The sequence below is a fragment of the Sparus aurata genome, chromosome 2 (assembly GCF_900880675.1).
Source record: "Sparus aurata chromosome 2, fSpaAur1.1, whole genome shotgun sequence".
Taxonomy (NCBI): domain Eukaryota; kingdom Metazoa; phylum Chordata; class Actinopteri; order Spariformes; family Sparidae; genus Sparus; species Sparus aurata.
Window position 1 is genome coordinate 19,379,733 of NC_044188.1, and position 27,543 is coordinate 19,407,275.

Consider the following 27,543-nt stretch of genomic DNA (forward strand, 5'->3'; position numbering starts at 1 on the left):
CGCCGCATAATATTAAAATAATTAATTAATTAACGTCACCGTGAAATCTCACAGTGTCACCACCGCGGTATACCGAAATACGGTATACCTTTTCACCCCTAGTGGGTAAAGTTATCCTTTAAAGCGTTTGATTCCTTGAAGAAAAAAAAAATTTGACAGAGCCTTCTTTAATACACCTCCGGGATGATTTTTATATACTGTGCCATTTCACATAGCTAATGCCCACCTCCTGTTCTCCTCCAGCTAACACTGAATTTAACACATGCAGCGTGTTATATATGATATTTAATGGCCCTCCTTCTGTCCCCAGGATCCGAGTGGGCTCATGTCAGCTGTTTCCTTCGCTCTCTGCCTGCTGCTCTTGAACTAGAGAGCTGCTCTTGACCTCAAGAGACTTCCCCTCTCTTCGGTTAGTTCATGGCATGTTTCCTCTTCTGTGCCTGGCTTTGGTGACCCTCCCTGTGCTCTCTCCTCCCATACTGTACATACTCCCTGTTTGTGCCTTTCCTAAATTAAGATAGATAAATAGATAGATAGATAGATAGATAGATAGATAGATAGATAGATAGATAGATAGATAGATAGATAGATAAATAAAGTACATTTTAAAGTGTATTTCACTCTCTCCCTCCCTAACCTGCCGCCTCAGCATCTCGCTCAGTTACACACCCACATCACACAGGCACACAGTCACACACACGCACGCACGCACACAGACACCGTGAGCGCGCACCGCTCAGTTGGCAAAGTTTGACGCGCTGACTTTCAGAGGAGCGCAAAGGCGTCAGACAGAAAACTAGTAAAGTATGCGGGATATTTCTCAGTGACTTGAACAGAATTTATGATAAGAAGTTCGGCGCCTGTAAGCTCATGTCTGGCCGTGAAGGGAGCTATATTACCCGCCACCTGCACAGCACAGTTTCGGAGTGTTGCTCTCGGTGTCTGTCGGCGCGCAACTTCGGGAAGAGGACACAGTATTTGGCACAAGACGGGACATCGTGTGCGCCAGGCGTCGGGCATAAAGGAGGCAAAGTGGATCCCGTGAGAAAGTTTGGAAAGTTTATTTTTTGAAGGGGTTCGTGTTTTATTTAAGCGTGTGTTGTAGAGTCCGTCATCACCATGAGTGGAGCGCTGCTTTTCCAGATGTGGATGGTTTTATTGTTGGGGACTTCGATGGCCGGGTTCGGGAGGGCTCAGGTCTCCACCGCCAGAGTGATGAGGGGCAACATCAGGAGAGACGGTGAGGTGTCTTTAGTGTTTCAGTCTGTCGCTGCGTGTGTTGCTATTGTGTTCAGTGTTTATGTCTGTTCTGCTGAAACTGTCTCTGTGGGATAAAGTGACCACCTTGTAGAAAAGTATCCGTACAAATATATAAGTGAGTACTTGTACTTTACTTGAGTATTTTCCACTATCTGGTATTTTATACTTTATTTTGGAAGGGGAATATTGTACTTTAAACTCATTATACGAATTTAATAACTTAAGTTCCTTGTTACTTTTCAGATGACAGGCTGCATAAGAGCCAAATGAGTGCAATTCTTGCAAAACTTATTTTATCTACAATCAGATAAAAAAAAAAAATCGGAATATCTGATCCGATAATTGGTCAGGCCGATAATCGATCCATAGTATGCAGTATACACATGCATAGAAATATAAGTTTTATTTACTTTTTTGATGCTTATGGTAATTTTTGCTAGAAAAATACTTGAAATACTGTTATATATGATATGAGTTACTTTAAGATTTTAAGTACTATTTATATGGCTGACTTTCAATTTGACCAAAGTCATTTTTTAACTTTGATGATATCTTTACTTTTACTCAAGAATGACTTTTAACACTGACTGTAGCTGATGTGTCCAACTTTGCTTCTACAAGCTTCAGGCTTTTCTATTTTAGAGTTAAATGAGAGCATAAGGTTTTAATTTTTTTGTCCTTTTTATGCCCTTTCTGAGTTGTTATACTGATTTTGATAAAACTGTATTTAAGTGCCAAATCAGAAAATATTGTTTTGATATTCTTGTGGTGGCCTACAGGCATCAGTTCTCTCTAAATGTAACAACTGACCGAAAAAGTTTGCTGAGTTAAACGACCTGCTGTTGCACACTGATAAAACCAAAAGCAGAGAGGGCAACAGCAGGGTGGTGAAAGAAGGAGAAGAAGTTGTGGACACAGAGGAAGAGCGCAGTCTGTCAGATCACAAGCTGTTCCACATATTTCAGATTGTTTTTTAACTGAAGAAGGAGCGTGTGTGTGTGTGTGTGTGTGTGTGTGTGTCGGACAACACGCCAGTTAAGAGGAAGACTTGGCTTGAGTGCATCTCCTTCATCTCCTTCAGATTCCCCAAGCTTAACTAACTAACTTCCTGCAGGTGCGCCAGTGCTTACTTTTCACTTGGCCCTGAGGCTAAAGTCATGGTGCTACAGTACCTTTGATTAAACACACACACACACACATGCACACAGGCATGCACTCAGCTGCAGGGTTGCTTTTGGCAGGGAAACATGAAAATACCACTGTATTAGGTTCGGACCTGGACAACTGCCCCAAGGCCTGTTTCACCTCTCACTCTTCCCGCCTGTGTGTTTATAGGAGAAGAATAACACGGACACATTAGGTAGCCTACATCTCAGTGACCTTTGCCCCCCATCAAATACCTCTAAAAAACTCAGATTATTTTCTTGTGACTGTGAGTTGCTGTTGAACTGAACCTGTCGCACATGATGCTGATCATCCAATCTGAACACATTCAACTTGAGAAGTCAGTATCAGACTTGTGTCCAAATCAGATTGAAATTACAATAGTGTGCAAAATCACAGGAGCTGCAGCTTTTTGGTAAAGGTAAATTGTGTCATAAAGTAGCCTTATAAATTAAAAGAGAGATATGCTGATTTTCAGGTTCATAATTTTATATTGGGTTACAACTATAACAGCTTTACATGCTTTTAAGCTCAAAAGATGCAGCAGTATTATCGTACAGCGTCACCATATGTGAGAGGTTCTGTCTTAGCTCCTGTCTCTTTAAGGTCCGCCTTCGTAATACCCGATCTGCTCTGATTGGTCAGCTCACACACGCCTGAGCCAGCAACACTCACCACACCACCAGTCAACTATGTGGTGTTTTTAGCTTCCAGTTAGCTTTGTGTCTTCCATGCTTACGGGAATAAATTATGTAAATGTGTGACATTGTGACATCACCTGATGTCAAGAGGGTCTCAGAATAGGTTTCATTTAAGCGCTGTGGTGCTATAAAGATGCCCCTGCCTACAAATCATTTTCTCAAGATGCAAGGGAAACACACTTTTTCAGCCAAGACCCAAGCAAAAATCACATCATTATTTAAATATATACACATATATATAATTTTTGATATATCTAATTCACAACATATCTAAAAATAACTGCAATATGATAATTTTTGTGTATCACTCAGTGGAAACATGACAGTTGCAGTGCAGTGGCTGAATGTCAGACAGACAGGAGAGAAAACAAAGAAACAGCTTGTTACAACATAGAACTTGATGCTGTGAGGAGGCGGCAGCTGCACTAACTCTGTTCGGTCAAGAATCGAAACACCAGAGGCATAAAAAGTCATTGCTCTCTCATGGGAGAAGAGCAAGTATTGACATCTGAACAAGGCAGCGTTAAAGCTCAACATGCTTTTACGATTCTTGAAAAGTAGGCGTTTTTATTAGTTTTGTATCAGATCAGCATGTCAGCAGTGTCACTCAAGACTGCAGTCGTTGCCAGTCTTTATTCTTAGAAATGTTCTACACATGATCAGATTCTGATTAAAATACACTTTGCCTCGTTTTAAAAGAAAAAGTCTTCTTTGTGCTGGAGCAGGCCTACGTCTCAGTTCATGTGTTTCAAACCCACACTAGGCCTTGAATAAATACTCTACACTATAAACACCTACTGAAGGTTTGTGTGGGCCTCAAATCGAAAGAAATAATCTGTCCCAGAGCTGTCTACACTTGCCATCTGTCGAACTAATCCAAAATTTGGGAACTCCCTGTAATGATGTTGTCAGGAAATGATCGGTTTGATGCAATCAACGACGGAAAGCGTGGCCCTGAACATTAAAGAGGCAGTTTTTCTCTCTGTGTTTCATCAGACACAGGACGACAGCATGCGTCATGTAAGTAACTTGAAGTGGGAGTTCATACCGAGAGCAGTGAAATAACAAAAACTATAAATATAAAGTTGACAACCACACCACAACTATAATGAAAGCGGTTGAAGATATATTTGAGATCACTTTCGATTTGATGAAGAGAGAAACGACAGCCAGCCAAAAACCCTAACACATTTATAAGGCCAGAAATTAGCTTGATTTCAGGGTCACAAGTGTAAGATTTTCCCAACTAATCTTGTGTCTGAAGAATTTGGGGTTTTTTGTTTGTTTGTTCATGCAGTGTATAGTAACAGGTCATCAGTGTATTTTCTTCTAAGCTGCCGACAAAGCTGAAGCTGCTGTTAGAGAACAATATGGTTCATCAGTGTCGATGATCATCATTGTCCTTTTAGTTATTGTTATAATCATCGATATAGTTGTCATTCTTGGCCCTTTGAACAGTGTTGCACTGTTTCAGAGGGTCAGCGGCAGTCCTTAAAACAGTGGAGTGTTTAATCGTTCCATCAAAGGAGGTCTGAAGATGAGATGATGTAACTGTTTTTGGACGCCGTCGCTCAGCAGCAGCCGCTCACTGAAGTCATCTTTATGTTCTGTTCCCATCAAATCAGATCAGATCTGATCAGATCTGAGAGCAGATTCTTTGATCACTTGATGATCTTTTGTTGCACAAAGGCGATGAGCCTCTGTGATAGCTACTATTGAGACCGGCTGCTGCACAGGCTCTTAACATCTCTTTAATCTGCTGCATGCAGTCTTACAAAAACACCCGCTAGTTATCTTCACAAACGTGTACGTATGTGTGTGTGTGTGTGTGTGTGTGTGTGTGTGTGCATGTGTGTGTTGGTGTGTGCGTGTGTGTTCCCGTGTTTATGCATATACAGGCAGCTTATGTGGAATACGAGAGCTTAGTTCCGTTATTTGATTGACTGCTGCTGATTAGCTGTGTTTCCATGTGCAGGAGTGAACCTGAAGCTGATAGGGGGCTCCGCAGCTTTCACTCATCCATTGTGACCGGCCCGTGTGTGTGTGTGTTCTGACAGAATGTCTCAGCTCACTTCTAGGAATTCCCCCCAAGGTTTTTCCTCCTGTGTTTGTTCAGCGCTTCGCTTGCTCTTTTTGGCCTGGCATTAAAGTGTGTGCATTACAGTAAAGAGGTTATAGGGGGTGAGATGTGGGGACAGAGTGTATTTGTAAAAAAGAAAAAAAGAAAAGGAAACACACAAATACACATGTAACAACACAGAGCAGAGTAAACACTGCTTGGCCTTTCTGCCCTGAATAACTTATTATCATTGCTGAGCAGACCAGATGACCCAGATAGGATAAAACCTATTACACAATACTTTGTTTTTGTGTGTGTTTCTGTGTGTGTCTTTGTGTGTGTGTGTGGGTGGGTGTGTGTGTGTGCGAGCAGCACTTGCGGGCAGGGGAATATGTACATGTGAAAGCAGGCACAGACAGAATATAGTAGTCAGACACTGACACTGCCAGCCAGAAAATGGCACGTTGAAAACCATCATACAATTCACTCCAGAGTCAACACATTGATCACACGTTTAACAGTTAACTGTGTTAATGTGGCGGGCAAATACGGTATCATTTATCTTTAATATAAAGCGGCTTTCTGTTCTGAGTCTCTCCTGCGCATTGTGAGTAGAGAAAATGTCTGGCACTGGTTGGCAATTTGTGACGTGAGTGTGTAAATGTCCATTCTGTGTGAATCTTTGAAACGCATTCAGAGAGAGTCTATCCTCAGATGTTCAGAATCCAACAGAAATTCCCACATTCTTAACCTTTCTCGCCAGAAATCAACAGTAAAGTGCTTAAATGATTCCCGTTATTAATTTTTTGAAACTAGCAAAAGACACATTTTTGGTTTAACTCATCATTATCAAGTCAACGTCAAAGCGTCTTATTACCACAAATAAAGAAGTGGGTTTCCCGTACAAGGAAACTCTTCCTTTGCTTTCCACTCTGAATTCTGTTTTGCAATGAAAAACACACCAAAGTTGAAAGAATATCAAAGAAAAATATAATTAATACAAAAATATAACAATGACATAAAGTGCATACAGAACATGTACAATGTGCAACACAATATATCAGTACCGATGTAGATTATTAAACAAATGTGCTGTATGTCACAGGACTGGTAACGATACAGGTGTATAATCATGAAGTATAAATTACTATAAAAATGGCTTTTAAAAAAAAACATCGGTATTTAGATCAGTTCCCTATCAACTCAAGCTTCAATGTGCAACTTTATTGTTTTTGCCACCGAGGAAAAATCTTGATGGAAAATGCAGCCTGACATTCTTTCTTTATGCCTTCGTGTCTCCATCAGAAACTGGGTGGATGAATAAAGTCATGTTTTGTGCTGTGATGTCAGTAGTTGCTGCTCCGAGGTAAGCAAAAAGTTGACAGCGGCTACAATGATAATACCACTTGGAAATGCAAAGGGTGGATAAGGTGTCTGTTTCCACTTTAACAGTCCCAGTGCAGAGATGTGTATGTCATCAGCCCTATGTGAATACTACTACCAAGGAGCACAATCACTGTTTTACAACAGTATGAGTCTAAGGGACTGTCCACTGTCATCTTTTTTTTTTACCAACATTACCAACAGTTATGCAACCATTACTCACAAGCCTTCATTATAGAGGTCGACTCTGCAAATATACTGTGTCTGCAAAAACACACGATGCTAAATAGAGATTATAACCTGTAGTCAGTGACAGAGCCACATCATCTCGTATGACAGTGTATCTTTCTGATTCCCCCTTTCCTTTCTTCCAGTAGTTCTTCTCTTATCTGCTGCCGTCCTCCTTCAGTGCTGCCTTATCAGTCTGTCTCCTGCTACATATCACTCCATCTCTCCAGGTCCTCCTCTTTCAGTCTCCCCCGTTCTCATTTCTGTCTTTATCTCCCCATCGCTCCCCAATCCGTTTCAGCTCTTTTTAATCAAAAGCTATTTCAACCTGTGAGCAAATATAATGTGACACTGTGTTACACACACACACACACACACACACACACACACACACACACACACACACACACACACGCCTACATTCACACTGTAAGAAATGGGGCATAGATAGAGAATTTAACAAAAAGGAAAAAAGTTACACAGTAGTACACGCATATGCACAAGCAAAATGCGAGTGATCCTGCTCACGAAAGCATGCACGCTGTCAAAGTCCTGAGCTGGGCGGTGGTGATATCAGAGGGTGTGATCAGTCATGGTCCTTGACTGTGTCTGAGAACTCAAAGTGGCCTTGCCTCCGATAACACACACACACACACACACACACACACACACACACACACACGCACACATACACACACACACTAACTCTCTCTCTCTCTCTCTCTCTCTCTCACTCTCACTCACTAACACAAAGGATACACAGTCATTCAAAACATTCTTGAGCATCCAAACATGCAGGGAAAAATGTCCTTGTACACACCACAGTAAAGATATATGAGGCCGTTTGAAAAGTAGTGATTATTTCAGTCTTCCTGAGTAGATTTACTCCACCCAGTTGTAGACATTTCATTTTTTATTTTCCTCAGCACTTGAAGGACTCTGTCATGTCCATGCTGACTCGATTCTCAGTCGTAGAAACAGCAGTTTGGCAAATCGATCTCACTTAAAGGTCAATTTTATAACTGCCCTGTAGCCCTCGGTCATATCACACAACCTTTTCCTAAATGAAAACTATTTAAATCTGAGGTAATTTGTAAAGGAAAAAAAATCTTTGAAACGTAATTTTTAACAATAACATTAAAATTCTTAATCGACATTTAAATGGTGCACAGATCCCTTTGTTAAGCACTTGTTTTTCCTCTGTTTGAATATATTAGTACTGCACAGCTGTGGATATAGATTAGGCTGCTCGACTATTATTAGTATCATATTAGTGTTAGATTGTTTGCACAACTCCAAAGCATTGTGAAGGACAATTGAAGCCCGACCAATGCTCGATTTTCCAGGAGGTTGAATTCTGAAGCTGATCTAACACAATTGTTTTGCAATGATCCCTAAATGTGGTTATCGAAGATATATTATTAGAAAATTAGATTTGTTGTTTTTTCCCCAGTTTTGCGTGTACATTTATTGTCTAAAAGTGCAATAAAATTGGGAACTTTACTGTGAACTTAATAATTATAAATAACCTCCAGCATCTTTTTCTACTTTATAACCTTAATGTTGGCACATATTGGACAACATATGCGCCAATACCGATATATTTGTAATCGAACAATACAAGCTGCTAATATCGGCCAACCAATATATCAGTCAGAATCAAAATGTATTATTAAACACAGATATTATATAATTTCAAACATTCACAGCATTTTTTATCATCACAAATCCTTCTGCCTCGACCCATAATTGTTGGTGTTCAGCCTTTCAAAAGCACAATTTTCACTGTGGTCTAAAAAACAGTCTGCTCTCCTGCTTACAGCACAAAAAAGGAGGAATGTGCGATTATGATATAAATTTAATGTATAAACAAGCTGGTCTCACAGCATAAGTTCTATTTCGTGAAAAAGATTGATTCAATTAAAGGAGTCATCACCCGGAAATAGCAATTTCTCTCGTTAAATCATGCATATTGGTGTTGGACCTCAGTTGAAACTTGCCTGAAAAGCTGGAGTTCGAAAGTGGCAAATTTTTTTCGCTTTGGCTCTTTTTCCGAACAGGAATAGCGCACAATAGTGCGCATTCCTAAAGCACGAGATTTTGACTCTGCTCCTGTGGTGACGTTACCACAGGAGGCTACTTGCATAAGCTCGCATAAGCGTCGGCTCACAACCGTCCTCAGCCAGAGTGAGCACGCCGAATCTGCCTATTTCTCTGTCATTTTCACGCCATACATCGTGGCCGCCAGCATTAAAACTCAGGTCTTACATGTAAAACACGAGTGTGAAAAGTAAGAAGGAAAAAAAATAATAATTTACCATTCAGAGACATCCTGCTGTAAACGTGTCTCTTCCACCGTCTCTGCCTCTTCACTCTCCCGTTCGAGTTCCGACTCCGGCTCGTACATAAATGCCTGAATTCCGTAAGGTTCGTCATTTAGTGTGTGCGCCATGACAGGGGGCTGTTTATGTTTTGGAGTCTGTGTGTGCATGCAGGCTAGCCCCCTATTCCGGTTCAGTCCTTCCTGCGGCCAATCAACGCGCGCCTTATTACATATTAATACAATGCACATCCGGACCGGTCAAAACCTCGCGCTTAATCTCGCATGAGAAAGTCGCGGTATGAAAAAGTGTCAGAACAAGTTCTATGTTTGATTTTTTTTTTTTTTTTTTTTTCTAATAAGTTTTAAGAATTGATCCAAAGTGATCCAAGAGGGACTGGATATGTAAAAAACCAGGTGATGACTCCTTTAAAAACTCAAGCTCCTATAGATGACTCAGACGAATCTCTTTATTCAAATTGAGGATTTTGTTTGATTTATTTCTTTCAGAGTTCTGATGTCATAAAGTGCGATGGCAAATCTTCAACGCCTAATTCGAAATTGAAGCTTCGAATGTCAAAGGACGTTCTGAAAAAACCTCATCTCATCTCATCTATTCTGAAAGAAATCTATACCTCTCCCTTTGAGGTTCCCGGCAAAAATAGATTTGCTTGTGACTGGCCATCAACCTGGTTTATCTCGCGAGTTCAAAGGTTCCACATGTCTTTTTGTCCCCTTATAAAATACGAGGGCGACAACAGGGAGGAGCGTCACTGAGGTTATTGGAATTCATGAGTCACACTCAGGACACCCAATATGGAAACTCTACCCACCCGCCCACCCAGGCCGACACACACAAACACAATTACAGGATCTCCCCTTTCAAGGGAATCCCACATTAATCACTTGTCGTCTCATACACACACACACGCGCGCACACACACACACACACACACACGTTCTACGCGAGAATGAGCCAAAGGTACCCCACCCCTAAACATTTGGCAGACAGTGTTTTCCTCCCCTGCACAGAAAATAGGGTGGCGACTGCTTGGACTGTCTCGAAGTAGCGGAGTGTATGATGATGTATTGGAAAGTGAGTGGATATTGGTGTAGGTTCACATAGTGTAGGAGGCTGTGCTCCGACTGAGGAGGAGAGGGCAGCGGGAGAGAAGTGAAAGTTTAGAAGGGAGCTTAGAGGAGTTAGAGGGCACAGGGGGAGGAGGAGAGGAAAAGGTGTGTAGAGAGAGATATGCCAAGTTAAAAGACCTGTCCCTCCACTTTTCTGCCCTGTCAGCTTGCAAAGAAAGATAGCGAGACCGACGGCAAGCCAAATGGACAGAGTACAAAGGAGGAGATGGCAGGAAGCAGGACTGATAGAGGAGTGCAGGAGGAGGAAGATAAGGTATTCCTTGAGTAAAGTGCCAAACATCAGCAGATTATCTGATCTCGGTATCCGAACAAAACCTCAAGTATAAAGAGGAAAGAAAAAGAAGGCACGACTCTGTCAACACGATAAAGGCTTAGGACCAATCCGGCCTCCCAGATTGGGAGGGTCAGGCTACATTTGTGCACACTCAGTGAAGTGGAAACACCATTAAGCTTCTTCACCTCATGCCCCACATGTGATTGCTGAAAAGGAACAATGAATTCCTCGTGATTATCCAAACATACAGAATACCCTGACACAGAAGAAGGTTGAATTCTTTGACATTGATTATGTCGTCCACGTAGCAGCCATTGTCACAAACGAGGAGCTGAAGATAAAAAGGAGCCTGACGAAACGGGTAATACTTCATAAGTTCCGTACTTGGGTTGCATGCGAAGAACTACCCCAATGTGACCGTAACATCGTACAGAATTTATTCATTGTTCATGGATTTGATGCCAGTGCAGTAAATCACTGATTCACAGTGATCAAGCTGGACACTGGTACCAGTCCATGCAGCAACACTGGCGTCCTACATTATCTTTGCTTTCCTGCTGCTACCCGCCTGCCAGTGTGAGCGACATGTGAAAATACTACTTTTCTTCCTGACCTCACACCTCTGCTCGGTCAGCTCAGCAGCTCATAGAGGACAATGTTGGCATAGTTTGATAGTTAATTGCCTTTTTGCTAAAAGGCATAATTGAGGATCAAAACCTCCCTCTCTTTAAAATCTGCCTAGCACCACAACATCTCCTGATTCACTGCACTTAACATCTAATTTATTTTAACCTTAAAGTGAAACTCTTGCCAAAAAGCAACCGAGGCTTTATTTGTGATTGAATATGAGTCAAGCCTTTGTGTAAAAGCATAGTTATGATGAAAGAGGCACTTTTTAAGATTTACCGTAGTTTCGTTTTCGGACAAGCAAATTCTCAATGGAGTGCGCTAGCATCAAAATCGCTATTTTTAAAACACTATAAGGCTCGACACAACATGAAACTTTGCTCGCAGTATCACCAGGGTCTCTACACATGAACACGAGCATTGAGAACATTCAGTGTGTTTACATGACATTCAAGAAAACCGAATTACTGGGTTAGTCTGACTATGATTGGATTTCTAAGATGCATGTATACACCTTAGTCTGACTAAAATCGGACCGGATTGGATTTCTCATAGTCGAATTAAAGCACCCAGATTATTCGATTGATAGTCGCATTACTCCTGCATGTATACGTTCCAGCGGATCGGATTTTGCGTTCTGCGCAGGCGCGAGATTTTTCGCCAGGGCCGTGAGCCGGAAGTAGACGGATGGCGGCGGCGGCGTTCTCAAATCCTGGCAAAGTTCTGCCCAATGCCTTGCCCTCTGCTCTACCAGAAATCCTCTTGAACCTTCAATCTTAGGAACTCTACGAGTAACCACCCCCCTTTCTCTGCTTGTGCGGGCCTTTTTAAAGTCCCTTTGCCTGTGCCTACCTACTTCTTCAAGTTGGTCACTTTGATGAACTGAAGGTCCATCTATCCAATAGACTGAAAGAGGAGTTGACCTGTCTCCCTGCTCATCTCCCATAAATCACCTAACTGCTGCTGTCCCTTCTTGGGCCTTGTACCCCAAAATGGCCCAAATGGTCTCTCTGTCCTTCTACGGGAACGTAAACATTTCGACAATTCCCACCAACTGGCATGTGGGTCAAACTCAGTTTAGAACTTTTTGGTGGCCTTGCCCTCTGCTGACCTTTAACACACACAGCTAAATAATAACTCCGGGACCCCTGGACCTGTAAGCGCCACACCTTCTACATTCCTTGACTCACACAAGGAGAAGCAATTGGTCATAGTTAAATCTAAACTAAGTTAAATCAAAGATCAGAATGTGTTGCTGTTCAGATACCTCACTTGACTTCAAGTTAGGCTGGCATCAAACTGAGAAGTGTAGGGAAACGGACCAGGCTGCTGTACTTGAGTGTTTGAGAGTGAGAACGGGGCGGTATCCACTAACAGTACATTATGTAGCTTTACAACTCATGCATTTGCTTAGTAATGCACACTTTTGTGGTTTCTTCAGACTTATTTATATCCACTGATGCTGACTGTTTTCTTTTGGCTATATTAACCCAATTTATAAGCCAATAATGCTCTAATCTCGCTCTGAAATTGAGCCGAGTTGAGGACACGGTATACTGCAGGGGGGATTTAGAGAGCAAAAGAAAGAGAAAGGCAGGCTGATGTTGAGTCCTTGTCGAGTGGTAGTCAGTCTCACAGCTGAGCCATCTGACTGGCGCGTCGGATGCAGATAACAGAGGAGCAGGAAAATGAGTCGGAGAAAAAGAAGGAGGTGGAGGACGGTGCAGAGAGACGGGATGAGAGAGACGTAGGGAGCAACAAAGAAAGTGGATGAAAGACAAGAGAAGATGAAATGAGGCACAAGAAGAGAATAAAGATGGCAAAGGAGGAGTTTTTTCGGGGAGGGTGGCAGGGAGCGAGGGAGAGGGGAATTAACGAACAGAACTGGAAAAAAGCTGGAGAATAAACAAGTGAAAAGTTATAATTGAAGGGGTAGCGGGGCAACACAGAGAGGAGGAACCAAGGGGAGGGCTTGAGAGGAGAGCGCTGGCGTAGCCTGCCAATACTTGGCTTCACAAAATTAGCTGACAAGCGGGTGAAGGAAAGAGAGGAGGGAGATGAAATGAGGTGAGCTGAGTGAGGGAGTGACGGATATGAAAAGAGACAGAGCAGGGGTGTGAAAAGACTGATAGAGAAGAAGAGAGTGAAAGTGAAAAAGAGAACAGGAGAGTGGGGGATAAGAGGAGCAAAGAAGGAGAGGAAAGTTTGGAAAGGAGGGAGGAAGTGTTTAAACACCTCCGACGGCGAGATAAACACTGATGAATCAGAGAGAAGGATGATAAAGGCATCAGAACAGAGTGTGTGGTTTTAACAAGACGTAGGATAGACGGATGGTGGAGCTTCTCTGACAGTCTGAGTCCTTGACAAACAAAGCTAATGTGACTCTGCGGTAAATGCATAAAAAAACTGCTGATCCGATTGTGCGAGTTTGTCGGGGAGATATAGAGACGGACAGAGAGAGGGATGGTGTTTGTGTGTTTGGGGATGGATGGTGCTGTAGGAAGTGTGTGTGTGTGTGTGTGTGTGTGTGTGTGTACCGGAGCGTGCAAGACTAAGTGCAGCAACACTCTCAGACCTACAGCAAAGATCCACGCTAATACAAATAGTCTCGCCCTTGAACTGCGCTGAGCTAACAGTTTAAATAAAGTATACTGAGGAAAGTAATTCACTGTAAATCAGCAGTGGTTTGTAATGAACCCAGCGATTTAGTTTACTTGTGTTCGGTCTGTGAATCGACTCAAAGCGAGGCCCTGAATACAATCACACGCATTCACATTTGGATTACAAATTAAAGGCACTAGCAACAGTCAGTGTCTTCTAGGGTTGGACCACCATGAGCTGCCACATCACACTTTATATTTACAGGAATAACTCCACTGCAGCACCACGCCTCTGTACTGTAGTTGCAGCTGGCTTGTTAATTACATTGATATCCCTCTAGACAAGGTGTTGCATTGAAACAGGCTCTCCAGGGGGGATTGTGAGAGAAATTAAAAGCATCTCTAGTGCAGCCATTTGGAAGTTGTGTAGATTTAAGGTGGATAATAAGGGAAAGCCAGCTGATCTGTTTCAAGCTGCAGGCAAAGTATGCATAAAAAAGCAGGTGATGGATGTGGCAAAAGGCGGGGTCTTCATTCAGTGATTTGCAAACACAATTTAAAATCCTCAGAATCACAGAGAACGTGATATGTACATTCTCTAAAACTGAATAGGCAGAATAAATGTTGGCACTGTACATTTACATTTATCAGACGCTTTTGTCCAAAGCGACTTACAGTAATTCATACATACATTCATACGCGGATGGCGGTGGCTGCCATACAAGTTGCCGACCAGCACAACAGGAGCAGTTTGGGGTTTAGTACCTTGCCAAAGGACACTTGGACAGGGGAATCGAACCAGCGACCTCCCAACCTTTTATGGTCTGGTTAGGTTTAAGCACAAAAACCCCTTGGTTACGGTCACGAAAGGGTCATGTTTTGGCTTAGTTGGTTCTGTCGCCAAAATCTCTTTAAATACATCAGTGGCTTCAAGCTTACAATTGTTGAACCGTCCTCTCCAACAGTGGTCTCTCGATATCTCGTCCAGATGTTATGCCACCACCTTCCTGGTAACTCTCCCTAAAAGAATTGAAAGTCAGCTTATGTACAAAGGGTCTTTGAAACTTTATATAAACTTAAAAATATGTATTTATATATATATATAGATATACACATATATATCATTTTATTTAAAACACACATATCCATGGTTTGCATAAAAGGACAATGCCAACATTTTACTCTGGCATTTATTCCCTGGGCTGATTTTTCAAAACTATACAAACTTAAAACACGCTTGTCTGTTTGGGCAGACTAATAGTAGCTTTGACCCACCAATCTTTCCGTTTTTTCACACCTAAAGTAGCTTTTTGGCATTCAGCGTGTGGTACTATGTGTGTGCAATTTCTATCTATTCAGCATGAGCCTACTTAAACCTCTGAGAGCTGCTGCTTTAAAATTGCTCACGTCCACAGACTAAGTCTTCAGGGACATTTCAAATAACAAAGTAGACTGTGCTTGCTGCACAGAAATGCAGTGAGGCAGTGCTGAATTAGTTGATTGAGAAGTAAATTGACAAAACCTTCAACCTAATGGCATTGTATACTTCTTCACACTACAGATATATTGAAACTTTACATTTAAAATTTTCAAATTATGCTGTGACAACACTGTACTTGTGGTCTGGTTAGGTTTAGACACAACAACCACTTGGTTAGGGCTAGGAAAACAGCATGTTTTGCCTTAAAATAACAGTTGTGGTCATCACAAACATGCCAGGAGATGTCCAGATATGGCCAGATATCTGACAACACATTTACAGCTAAAGATGTCCTAACTCACATTGAAAAATACATTATATTGCCAAAAGTATTCACTCACCCATCCAAATAATTGAAATCAGGAGTTCCAATCACTTCCATGGCCACAAAAGCAAGCACCTAGGCATGCAGACTGTTTCTAAAAACATTTGTGAAAGAATGGGTAGCTCTCAGGAGCTCAGTGAGTACCAGCGTGGTACTCTAATAGGATGCCATCTGTGCAACAAGTCCAGTCATGAAATTTCCTCGCTCCTAAATATTCCACAGTCAACTGTTAGTTGTATTATAACAAAGTGGAAGTGATTGGGAACGACAGCAACTCAGCCATGAAATGGTAGGCCATGTAAAATGACGGAATGGGGTCAGTGGATGCTGAGGCGCATAGTACGCAGAGGTCACCAACTTTCTGCAGAGTCAATCGCTACAGACCTCCAAATTTCATGTGGCTTTCAGATAAGCTCAAGAACAGTGCGTAGAGAGCTTCATGGAATGGGTTTCCATGGCCGAGCAGCTGCATCCAAGCCATACATCAGCAAGTGCAACGCAAAATCGTCTCTGGAGTGACGAATCATGCTTCTCCATCTGGCAATCTGAAGGAAGAGTCTGGGTTTGGCGGTTGCCAGGAGAACGGTACTTGTCTGACTGCATTGTAGCAAGTGTAAAGTTTGGTGGAGAGCGATTATGGTGTGGGGTTGTTTGCTCAGGAGCTGAGCTTGGCCCCTTAGTTCCAGTGAAAGGAACACTGAATGCTTCAGCATACCAAGAGACGTTGGACAATTCCATGCTCCCAACTTTGTGGGAACAGTTTGGGAATGGCCCCTTCCTGTTCCAACATGACTTTGCACCAGTGCACAAAGCAAGGTCCGTAAAGACATGGATGAGAGAGTTTGGTGTGAATGAACTTGACTTGCCTGCACAGAGTCCTGACCTAAACCCAATAGAACACCTTTGAGATGAATTAGAGCAGAGACTGAGAGCCAGGCCTTCCCGTCCAACATCAGTGTGTGACCTCACAAATGCGCTTCTGGAAGAATGGTCAAAAATTCCCATAAACACACTCCTAAACCTTGTGGAAAGCCTTCCCTGAAGAGTTGAAGCTTTTATAGCTGCAAAGGGTGGACCGACGTCATATTAAACCCTATGGATTAAGAATGGGATGTCATATGAGAGTCAAGGCAGGTGAGCGAATACATTTGGCAATATAGTGTACTTGTTTTCGCTGCCATGTAAATTGTCTTTAAGTCTCTCTAAAAATATTATAACATACAACATACAATATACAAACGTTGAAACTGGGAAACAAACAGCACCTGCAAAATGTCCCAAAGGTTGCTACAATTACACAGTTTTGTGTAGTGGCCACCGTTTTGATATGAGTTCTAATACCAGAGCAAGAATACCAAATTTCCCCACTAGCTGTTGCATGTGACTCAGCTGCACCCAAGAAGAACATGATGAAAGCCCATTAATGACAGCAGCACTACAGTCCATCATGTCAACTGTCCCACATGTTTTTATCTCTCACAGCAACAGTTCAATTTAACTTGTCATCTTCTAAAGTTTAACATCAATCAAAATGCAACATTTTACTTTGGTGGCTGAGCTGACCTCTTTTGGCTCTGAGAACTTGAGAAGGTAGAATAGGTAGAAAAATAGTTGACAGATAAACAGATGGATGGAAATAATCATGAAGCTTTGGAGGTACTTGAAGCAGACAAACATGAGTGCACTGTTACAACCAATCATGATACACTCAACGCAAGGCAACACTAACCCAATGAGCCCTTTGCCATAGAACAGTGTTTTAAGGCTGAGTGTTGTGTTCACTTTTTTGCTGCAGCGCCCCTGAGCAGTTCCCCTGTAACTGATGTGTTTACTAAGTGAAGCATAACACAACCAGTGCAGAGAGTGCAGAGTTTATTAATCAAGTCATCCATTGCTTGTGAAGGAATATTTGAGGGTCTGGTTTGAGAGTCCGACCCCTGTGAAATAGAACAGGAGGCATAAATAACACAACTGAATGAAATATTTCAAATGTTTTCAATACCTGCCGGGAGGAGTTTTGAGAATCTGAACGAAAGGTGTCATGCAAGCGAGTCTCTTCTACCAGGGCTAAGCGAGGGTGACAACGTGACAAATGTCAGAAGTAACACTGCAGAAAAGATGAGAGCAGGAGCTTCTTTCACCCTAGGAGATTCATCCCTGCTGAAGGAAAGAGATAAACACTTTGTGTATCCATGTTGTGTGTTTTATATGTGTGTGTGTGTTTGTGTGTGTGTGAGTCTGAGAGAGAAAGAGAGAGAGAAATCCTCTAGTGCACTGTGAGAGCTATTTCTTTGTTACTCTGACAATGGTGCTCTGACACAAATGAAAAAGATTCTTTTTTTCCCCTCCTCTGTCAAACATTTTTATCTTTCCCTCTCCGACTGTCAGCGTTTCTCCCCATATTTCCCTCACCCTCTCTGATTCGCCATTTGTGTACCTCAGCATTTCTCTCGCCGTCTCTCCCCCCCCCCCCTCCTTTTTTCTGTCTCCTCTTGTCTTCATTAGCTTCCCCCTCTCCTGTTTCCATTTCATCATTTACTCTCTGAATTTTTGGATCCGCGCAGCAGAGAGCGAGGAAGTGCGGAGAATACAAACACAGAGGACAGGGAGTGGAGAGAGAAATGGGGATGGTGGGACATGGATAGGAGCGCAGAAGAAAAAAGGGAGATGGCATTGTTAGTGGGATATCAGAGGGAGAAGAGAGAGAGAGAGAGAGGCAGAGAGAAAAGTTAACAAAAAATAAGCAGAAGAGAGAGAGAGTGGAAAATGGCAGGGAGGGTGGTGTTATGTGCTACTGCGGAGCCTGCAGCAGGATAAGTGATCCCAGTGGTAGATAGAAGGTCAGATACACACTGACAGGCGGACCACTGCTTAACCCCACGCTCTGACCACACACACGCGCGCTTTTCCCGACACACACACACACCCATATATGCACGTTGTTGTGTGCGTGTTCGCACTCGGCTGATGTGAGGCAGACAGACCGGGAGCAGGATGGCTGTCAAAACATCAGCATCTGCTCAGCATCACACAACAACGCTCAGAGCAAACACACTCGCATACACACAAACTTACATCCAGCAAACAGCGTCCGAGCAGCCCTCAGAGGGCTCAACGCTGATATTTGATAAACTCGCACTACCGCAGCTGGGGCTTAGCTATAATACACACACACACACACACACACACACAGCCCAGCAACAGAAAAAAATGCATCCAGTTTTTCATACAGTTAGATGTTGAACATCGACAGAGATGAGAAAAGATTGGAGTTTATTCATACCAATGCCAATTATCGATTCTGCTTATTGGGCCAGGTCTTTGTCAGTTCCCTCAGTGGCTTCCTGCTGATCCTTCTAGTGCTTCCTTTTAATCCTGATAAATTTTTTCTCCAGCTGGCTTTGGCCTGAGAGCTACGTCTGTCATCTTAAATAGATGAAATGAGAAAATGCTTGTGCAGGATTTATTTTCATTTCGGTTTTCTTAGTCTGGTTAGAGAAATCTGGTAACCCTGCACAACACTAATGTTATTATAAAACAGGATATGTACCCTGAGTGGCGGATATGCTGCTTGTTTAGGAAGCAGTGACACCTATTCACAGAGCATCAAGTACAAGGCATTTCTAGAATTTAAGGCCGATGTTTCAGCGTCGTATTGCTAGTGTTCACCCTTACATCAAATTCTCATTCTACAAACATCATAAGTGGCAGTGCTCTCATCATTGTTTGTGAAATGAAGCCACTCATTAAACCATTTCTCCCCGCCCGCCACAACTTCTTGTTGAAAGTTTCCAGCAGCGTGGACACGAGTTTTTGATGTTGCAGCCCAGTCACTGGGTTAAAATGTTTGCTGCTAAAGTTTAATAAAGATACACATATTAGGAGGTGGAGGGGGTGGTGATGGTGTGAAAAATTCATATTTAAACATAAAGAAATGTAAAGCTTCAATAAATCGGTTTTGCCGACTGGATTGTTACATCATTGGTTTGTGATGCGCAACTACCAGAAAAAAACATGCAGGCATTGATAAAGGGAAATCAGTAGCTTGGAGGAATGTGATTCTAATGGATCAGACATTTCAGAACCTGTCGTCAGTGGTTCTTGTTTTTGATTTCCAACCCTAAACATAAAGCCAAGGAGATAAAAAAGCAACCTAATTTGTGCACTGTTATGACATTAGATGTTTATTATATTGTAACTGCATGAGCTGTATATGGCTGTATATGTATTAGATTCAGTGCATATATTTATGTGAATATAACGTGTTTGTGTATGCGTGTGTGTGTGTGCAGGGCTAATTGATTGTCCTCGTCAGCCCTGCTGTTCAGACTGCAGTAGCTGTCAGCAGGAGCCAACTGCTACTCTAACAAGCCTTACAAACACACACACACACACACACACACACACACACGCACACACACACACACACACACTTTGCTCTCTCTCACAAACACATACACATTATCACATTAGCCCTTAATGTCGAAACAGACGCACTCAAACGTACGCACACACACACAGAGGAGAGGAAGCACAAGAAATCCATGGAATGCATGTGGTGTGATTGTACCTAAGCCGCCATTATTTACATTTGCCACTTTGAGCGACAGACATCAGAAGTATCTGATGATCCCCTTAGCATTCTAGTTACGTGACAAGTGTAACAAAGGCCTGGCCCTCTATCCAATCTTAAGCCAAACAGAAATTCACCCTCTGTGTGACTTACAGCAGCAGTGATCCGTTGTTTGGAACCTTCCAATTTCACATTTTTATGAAGTACAGTAACAAAGAGATAGCATGGAAGATAATGCATCACTGTGCGTGAAGCCACACACATACATACACACACACACACATCGAGGGAGGATATTGCTGATGAAGTGTTGGTAAATACACTCCATCACAGTGTAGGAGGTTACACAGGGACAAGCCCCTCTCATCCCTCATCCTTTGCTTCGCTCTATCCTGCCCCACCCTCCAAACCTCCTCACAATCTGTCGCTACAACTTGAGCTGGGTTCGCACGCCCATCCTCTTTCATGGATTTCTGTCTGATCTATCACTCCTTTCCCCAGATTCTTTACCCTTTTCTCTCCACGTCCTCTCTGTCTCTCTTTTACTCATCCCTCTCTCCTCTCAGTTTTCTCCTGAAATGTGTTTTTCTTCCTCCGCATTCAGCGGGTTGGAGCTCTCTGACAGATGTTGTCCTTTGACTCGTCCTCATCCTTCTGTTTTGGGCAACACTTTATCTGCGGATGTGGATGTTAACCATGAATGTGCATGACGCAGCTTGTGTGCATGTGTAAGACTGCATCAGTTCTGAATTAATGTTTACATTTCTGTGACTGACTGAGGTTGTATAGGTGTTTGCTGTTCTGCTGCATTTTTGTTCATTATCCTTATGAATACATTTCATTAAGCATATGTGAGCATCTGTGACCAGACTAGATGTTAATATATGGTTAACGTAGGGTTTTGATAAAAACGTGCATCAAGAATTTATCTGAATGCAAGGCTCAAGATGAACATTTTAGCATCAGTTGTCTGTGCTTTAAATTTTCAGCTCAAAATTTAGAAGCACCACCAAAGTCGACATGCAATGTGAAACGTAATTCCATCTTTATTCTATTACTGATACATCCATTGGCAACAAACAGAACATTTACAGAAATAACAATGTTCTGTTTCCTTTTTTAAGGAAAAAGTGTTGCTTTAAAGAGGTCATGTTGTGCTAATTTTCTGGTTTGTACTTTTTGGGGGGGTCCTAGTAGAATAGGTTTACATACTTTAATTTTTCAAAAAACACATTATTTTTCTCAAATGGTGCAGTGCTGCAGCATCCCTTTTCACACTGTGTCTTGAACGCTCTGTTTTAGCTACATAGTGAGACATCCCGCTTCTGTTCAATCTTTGGGGAAAGTTGCACTTGTGCATTACTTAAAGGGCGGGGTGTAGCCAACCAGAGGTAGTGGATGGAAGGTCATGCTGAGCAAGGTGGTTTGATGTAAAATAACAGTGATACAGCGTGAGATATGATTTCAAAAAAACAAATCATGGAGGACATATTTGCAATTCGCACTGGTGCTCCTAATTCTAAAATTCAGTCGCAGTGTCTCCAAAAATGGTAGCAAATTGCGAATAAACAGTTGGAGTCTGGGGTCCTGCATAGGAAATACTCATATACTTTCAAATGACTTACTTTCTGGATACTTTTTGGATATATTCTAAATCCAAAAATAAACCCTGACACAGTCTTAAAACGATGTTATTGCCTCCATAAATGTTTCACCGATTATGCTTATTAAAGCTGTTTAGTAAAGCAGACAAATGTGAATAAAGTGACCAATATATACATTAGAATCTATTGTACCTTATTGGTGTGCCATAATGCATTGATATGAAAGCAAATGTGTGCATGCATTTCATCCCCATCTCATGCCCAGAGAGCTTAATGCCATTTTGTACTGTTGGGTTTCTCTCAACCTGTATGTCTCTTTTCTGTTTTTTCCTTTCTCGTCCCTGCACCTATATACTGTATGTGCTCCTCACTTTAAGCATCTCCTGTCAATGTGTGTGTCCATGAATATGTATATGTTGGCTACCAAGCACCCCTGCATCTGCATGTGTGTGTTTACCACCTCTGCATTTGTGTGTCATGGCTGTGGGAGCTGTTCAGCCACCTTGTCTCCACTGACCTGTCCTCGCTGCTGAGTCAGCGAGTGTTGGTCCCCGCTGCATTATTCAGCATGCTTAGCCAAGGTGTTAAACAGGAACACATCACCGCAGAGGATGGGAGCAATGCTAAGTGGACTGGCACAAGACAAGGAGGATGTAGAGATGTTAGCTCAGTGCAGTAAAGAGATTAGCATGTAGAAACAATACCAGAGCTCTGTCCCTTTTTCCATTCACACAGATTTCAACTTGGATTTGACACTGATTTTCCTTTTCCTTGTAAAACATGTCCATAATGTGTGGTTGAATTTATTTGAAACCCCTTACATGGTCTTTAATGTGATTTTAAAGCAAGTGTGTGACAATTGTTTGTGTGTGCAGGGTGAAAGGGCAAAAGAAAATAATTTTATGCTGTTGGTTACCACCACAAAGGATAATACCACATTTAAAGTAAAACACATAAAACCCCTTCCATTATAAATATATATATATATATATATATATTTTTTTTTCGATTCCAATTCAGAGGGCTACAACGTGATTATCCAAGTGATGGTGTTAGCCGTGGAGATAGTGACGACATCGCTAATCAAGCTCACTTAAACTGGCAATATACAAGTTTTCTGCTTCAATGAATCATTATGAAGTAAATTTTGATTGCACATTGTAATGGGTGTAGAATAATGAAGCCATTGGGTGTTACAGTGGTTCATAAACTTCGCTATACAATTTTGTCCACCACCTGGCAGGCGGTCAGCTGGAAAAAGAAAGGAGATCCATTTCCATTATAGAGCAAGTGATTGACTATTTGTCCTGAGTTGTTCTTATTTGTGTTTCTAAGCAAACAGTTTAGTTGTCTCTGCAACAGCGGTGCCAAAAATAATACCACTTCGAAACACCACGGGGGAAAAAATAGAAAAAGTTGACACTTTTGGTTCTATTTTAGTTCTTTACTTCGATACTTCTGAACCTTACACATTGAAGGTGCACTGTGTAGTTTTGGGAAGGACATTTTTACCAAAAGATAGATTAACTGTTTTTTTTTATGCTGAAACAAACTGAATAGACAAACTGACCTTAAAGGACAGCATAATTTCATACTGTTTTACTTTGTTTATATTTAGCCAACCCTGCCATATTTCTAGCTTCAAACAGTGTTCTGAGGAACTTATTTGCCTCTGAGAACAGCTTGTTTATTCAGTTATGGAAAAAATAAATACTTCTGAGTTTGTATTATACCTCATTATTTAGTTTGAAAACTACATAGTGCCACTTTAAGGTGGACCAGTTTTGTCATTCGAGTGACCAGGTGACATTTGGAGCATTGAGGTTACAAGACTATTTGTTATTGTGAATTTTATTAGTCTGTGCTGTCAACACAAATGGACATGAAAGAGAGATAGCTAACATTAGCCAAACCCTCCTCCTAAGTATAATATGGGACAAACATAACGTGCTTACAATAGCAAGCTCGCACTTTTCAAGTAGAATGCAAACTTAACCATGCGTAGACCGTACATAGATCTCCTCGCACAACAAATCTGGATTATTATTTTTTTCTTTTTTCTTTTTTTTCTCACTTTTTCCATCCATTTTCAATCATCTACCTTGTCTAACCGTTGAAGCTTCAAACATCTGCTCAGAAATATCTTGGGTGCCTGGGCTATGGAAAATACCGGTACCTCAGTGTCTTCGGTGACAAAACTGTATAGATATTGATGACTCACACTCTCAACTGAAATCCTCCGCATACAAAAGCTTTCATGCACGCATATTAGTCTTTCCACAAGCAAATACAACCCCGCGCTCAGTATATAAAGGGCAATATCCACACACACAGACACGTTTTCTCTTGCAGTCAACCTACAGAAAATATTAGGTAGACATCAGTCCACTAATTTCTCCCATGTGTGGGGGGGAATGGATGTTTTCAGTGACCGTCAGCATTTCAGACGGTCTCTGAAAAAGCTTGTGTGTGTGCTATGTGGGGCTTTGGGTGAGCACATACCTCTGTTTAAGGATTTGGAAGAGTTTGCGTGTGAGTGCATGTGTGTGTGTGTAGGTGTGTGTGTGTGTGTGTGTGTGTGTGTGCGTGTGTGTGTGTGTGTGTGTGCGTGTGTGTGTGTGTCAGTGTGTGTGTGTGCATATTCCTTTGAAGCAGACACAAAGGCATGTCCTGTGACACGGACAGAGGAGGTTAGACAAACAGCCACAGACTGAAACACAGTTTACCAAGTTCACTCGGTCCCTTCAAAAAGACTCAGAGTGGAGAAGTAAGAGTGGGAGCAGACAGACAACAAATACAGAGGAAGACAAAATGAAGGTGAAGAGAGGTTGAGAATCAAGAATGAGACAGAGCAGAGACGAAGGACAGTGGGATGGATGAGAGAGAAACGCAGGGAGACAGTGATTGAGTGAGGTAGAGAAGGAGAAAGAAGAACGGGGAAGCAAAATAAATGTTAAAAGAGAAAAGATAAAGAAAGAAGGCCCAACAGCAGCGGGAAAAGGCAGAGATGGAAACATCGCCACAGCTACTGTGCTGTGAAAAGGACAAGGAAAGTCCACAAAACCCAGAAATGCCTCAACACATCAAGCACTGTAACACTCATAAATAAGCAAAGATGATAACTGCTTTGTGTGCATCCAAATTTTAAATGAATGTCTGTGTGAGGGTGTCACTGGCTTTATTGTGATGTGCGCCGTCGATTTGTGCAAATTCATCATTATCTCACTTTTGTCATCTGTTTCAAAGGCAAAAAAACAAAGAAGAGAGACATCACTGGAAAGCTGTGACTCACAATGCATTTGAACATTTCCCCAGGTGCTGGAGCTTTTTAGCCGGTCCTTACATCTTCACTGGGAAGTCTCAATGGTCCTTTTGGGCCTTTGATTAGCATTAGTATCCACTAGAGCCTCTCAGGCGTCTATGACTCAACACCTGTTGATGGCGACAATTTAGCTTAATGGGCTCAAAGAGGTGGAATGAGCTGCACTCAGCCAACCAGCATGGACAAAAATCTCTGTTTGAAAAAGTTGAAATGATAATGTTCAGTTTCTTTCAGAGCACTGTTGTGCAACTGACAGAGGTGGGGTAAAAATTAGATGCATGTCATCTCTCTTTTGAGAGATTATGCCAGGATGCAGAAATGTCACTCACTAAATACTGTGTTACTTTCTGTTAGTGTCTTTTCTTTCGCCCGTCAGCTCCCCTCGCTTCAGCAGTCGAATAAGAAAGAATTACAGTAACGTTACATCACAGTGGATTGCAGCACCTCGCAGCTCATTAGGACAGGCGGGAGTGAACATAAATCCACTCTTTAAATTCCCAAAGTTTAAAAAATCAAAGTCTGTCTCTTCGACTACAGGTGTTCATTTCTCTAGAAGCTTTCGGCTCTGCCCACAGCTGTCTCCTCCGGCTCCACCAGCTGTCTGCCAGTCAATGCAAACGCGGTCGCTCGTTAATCCAAAACACCGGCATCTGTCCCTTCACGCCAGTCTGTTAATACAATTTACTGCACAGCAAGCCCTGTTGTTTGCCTGATATTTGCACAAAAAAGTCTCCAAAAGGCATCAAGACAAACGTGGACAAGGTAAAGATCTGTGAATGGAATTATCTGTGATAAAGCTGAGCAGACAGGTCGCGGCTCGCTGTCACTCAAAGTGGTCACACCCCTAATAGTCATAATTTAGCTTTTATAACTGACTGATTTTCTTTTATCACAGGTAACTGTAGTTATTTTTCTGTTGTTTGAACCTTGTCCACTATTTTTTTAGGAAAGGCTACAAATATTGTATTTATTTTTTCTTATATTTCTTATGCTTTAGGCAATTGAACACAATTTTTAAAATACCTCAGATGAAAATCCATGTTCATGTTATCGTGTGCCATTTTTCTGACCACAGCTCTGTGGTTGCCGCGCTAAGGCAGCAGCTCTGTTGTGTCCAACTGAGAGGACATGATGCATGAAGTGTGTTCCTTTCTATAATTATATAGGCATGCTTGTCCTCTATAATTCATATATATGTACACCCCAGCTGCCTTGCCATGTATGTTGCTCTCAGATGAATGCCTGTGTGGCCTGCCTAATGCACCAGACACTCCCACATCCTTGAAACATGCATATTCCCTTCCTGATCATCATTTTGTTAGTTAGGTCCCTCCAGTCTATCCTTTTCTATATTCTGCTTTCCTCAACCTGCCATCGCTCCTCTCCAGCCTCCCAATTCCCCACACTTTTACACCGACTTTAAAAACATGTATTCTCTTTGCATAGAAGAAAGTGACGGAAGTTAATTGGTTTTAGCAGCAAAGGTGGGGCTGCAGCAAGATGATAATCTGGAAGAAAAAAGGGGAAGATATAAGACAGTAGAAGAGAGATACAGTGGTGACGTAAGTGATGTTTTTTGACCGTTTTTCAACTAATATTTCACACATCGGGGACCAAGTTAAATCTTAGTCACACCTCAGGGGTGCTTAAGGCGTGAAATATGTCAAAATGTGAGAAGGTAAATCAAGTGTCTGTTGGAGAAGGAAACTTAGAGCAGAGAAACAGAGGTGGAGAAGATGCTGCAGGATGGAGGGAGCAGAGGAAGTGAGCAAGAGAAAGGAGGAGAAATGCGGGTTGAGAGACGATGCTGACCAAAGCTGACACCCCTCGGCATGCAGTGTTCACCTCCAGGGTCTCTGTGTGTGTATGTGTGTGTGTGTGTCTTTTTTATGCCTCTATGCTTGTGGGCGTGACTGAGAAACAAGGGAGAATATTTAAAGCTGATTTGTCATGAGAGAGTGGCAAAACAGTGGAGCTAGCACAGGCTTTGATAAGCAGTACACACAGGCACAGGCACACACACACACAAACACACACACACACGCACGCACGCACATACACACACACACACACACACACACACACAGGCCTTGAGCTCACATTTAGCCAGATGGAGAGGGCTTTGGTTATTTCTCATGGGTGCAAATACTCTGAGGGCACAAGTACAGTTCCCGCATCAACAACCAATACACACATACTGTACATACTCACACACACACAAACACAGACCCATATGTAGTGAGGAACAGATGTGCACACACTGTCCACACTTATAAACCATCAATGACATGAACACACACATTTATATCCAAACACAATCACAAGAACACACATGCTCCCATGATGTTTACCAGCAGTTTTTGCTGCTAATGGCCAATGTTTTACACTCTGCTGCTAAACACAGATGAACAAACAATTCAGCAGATAACTGGACATGACAGCAAATTAGTGTACAATAATTATAATAATAA

The 27,543-nt window shown here is 42.1% G+C and overlaps 1 protein-coding gene across 1 annotated transcript in view; it reads left to right on the forward strand.

The window, feature by feature from the left end:
• The first annotated feature begins 734 nt into the window (after nt 1-734).
• The window catches only part of pdgfd (platelet derived growth factor d), a 61,409-nt gene continuing 34,600 nt past the window's right edge, over nt 735-27,543 (forward strand). The window contains exon 1 of the mRNA XM_030438565.1: nt 735-1,240. Coding sequence (XP_030294425.1) covers nt 1,120-1,240 — 121 coding nt within the window. The 5' untranslated portion in view covers nt 735-1,119. The remainder of the gene's footprint in view (nt 1,241-27,543) is intronic.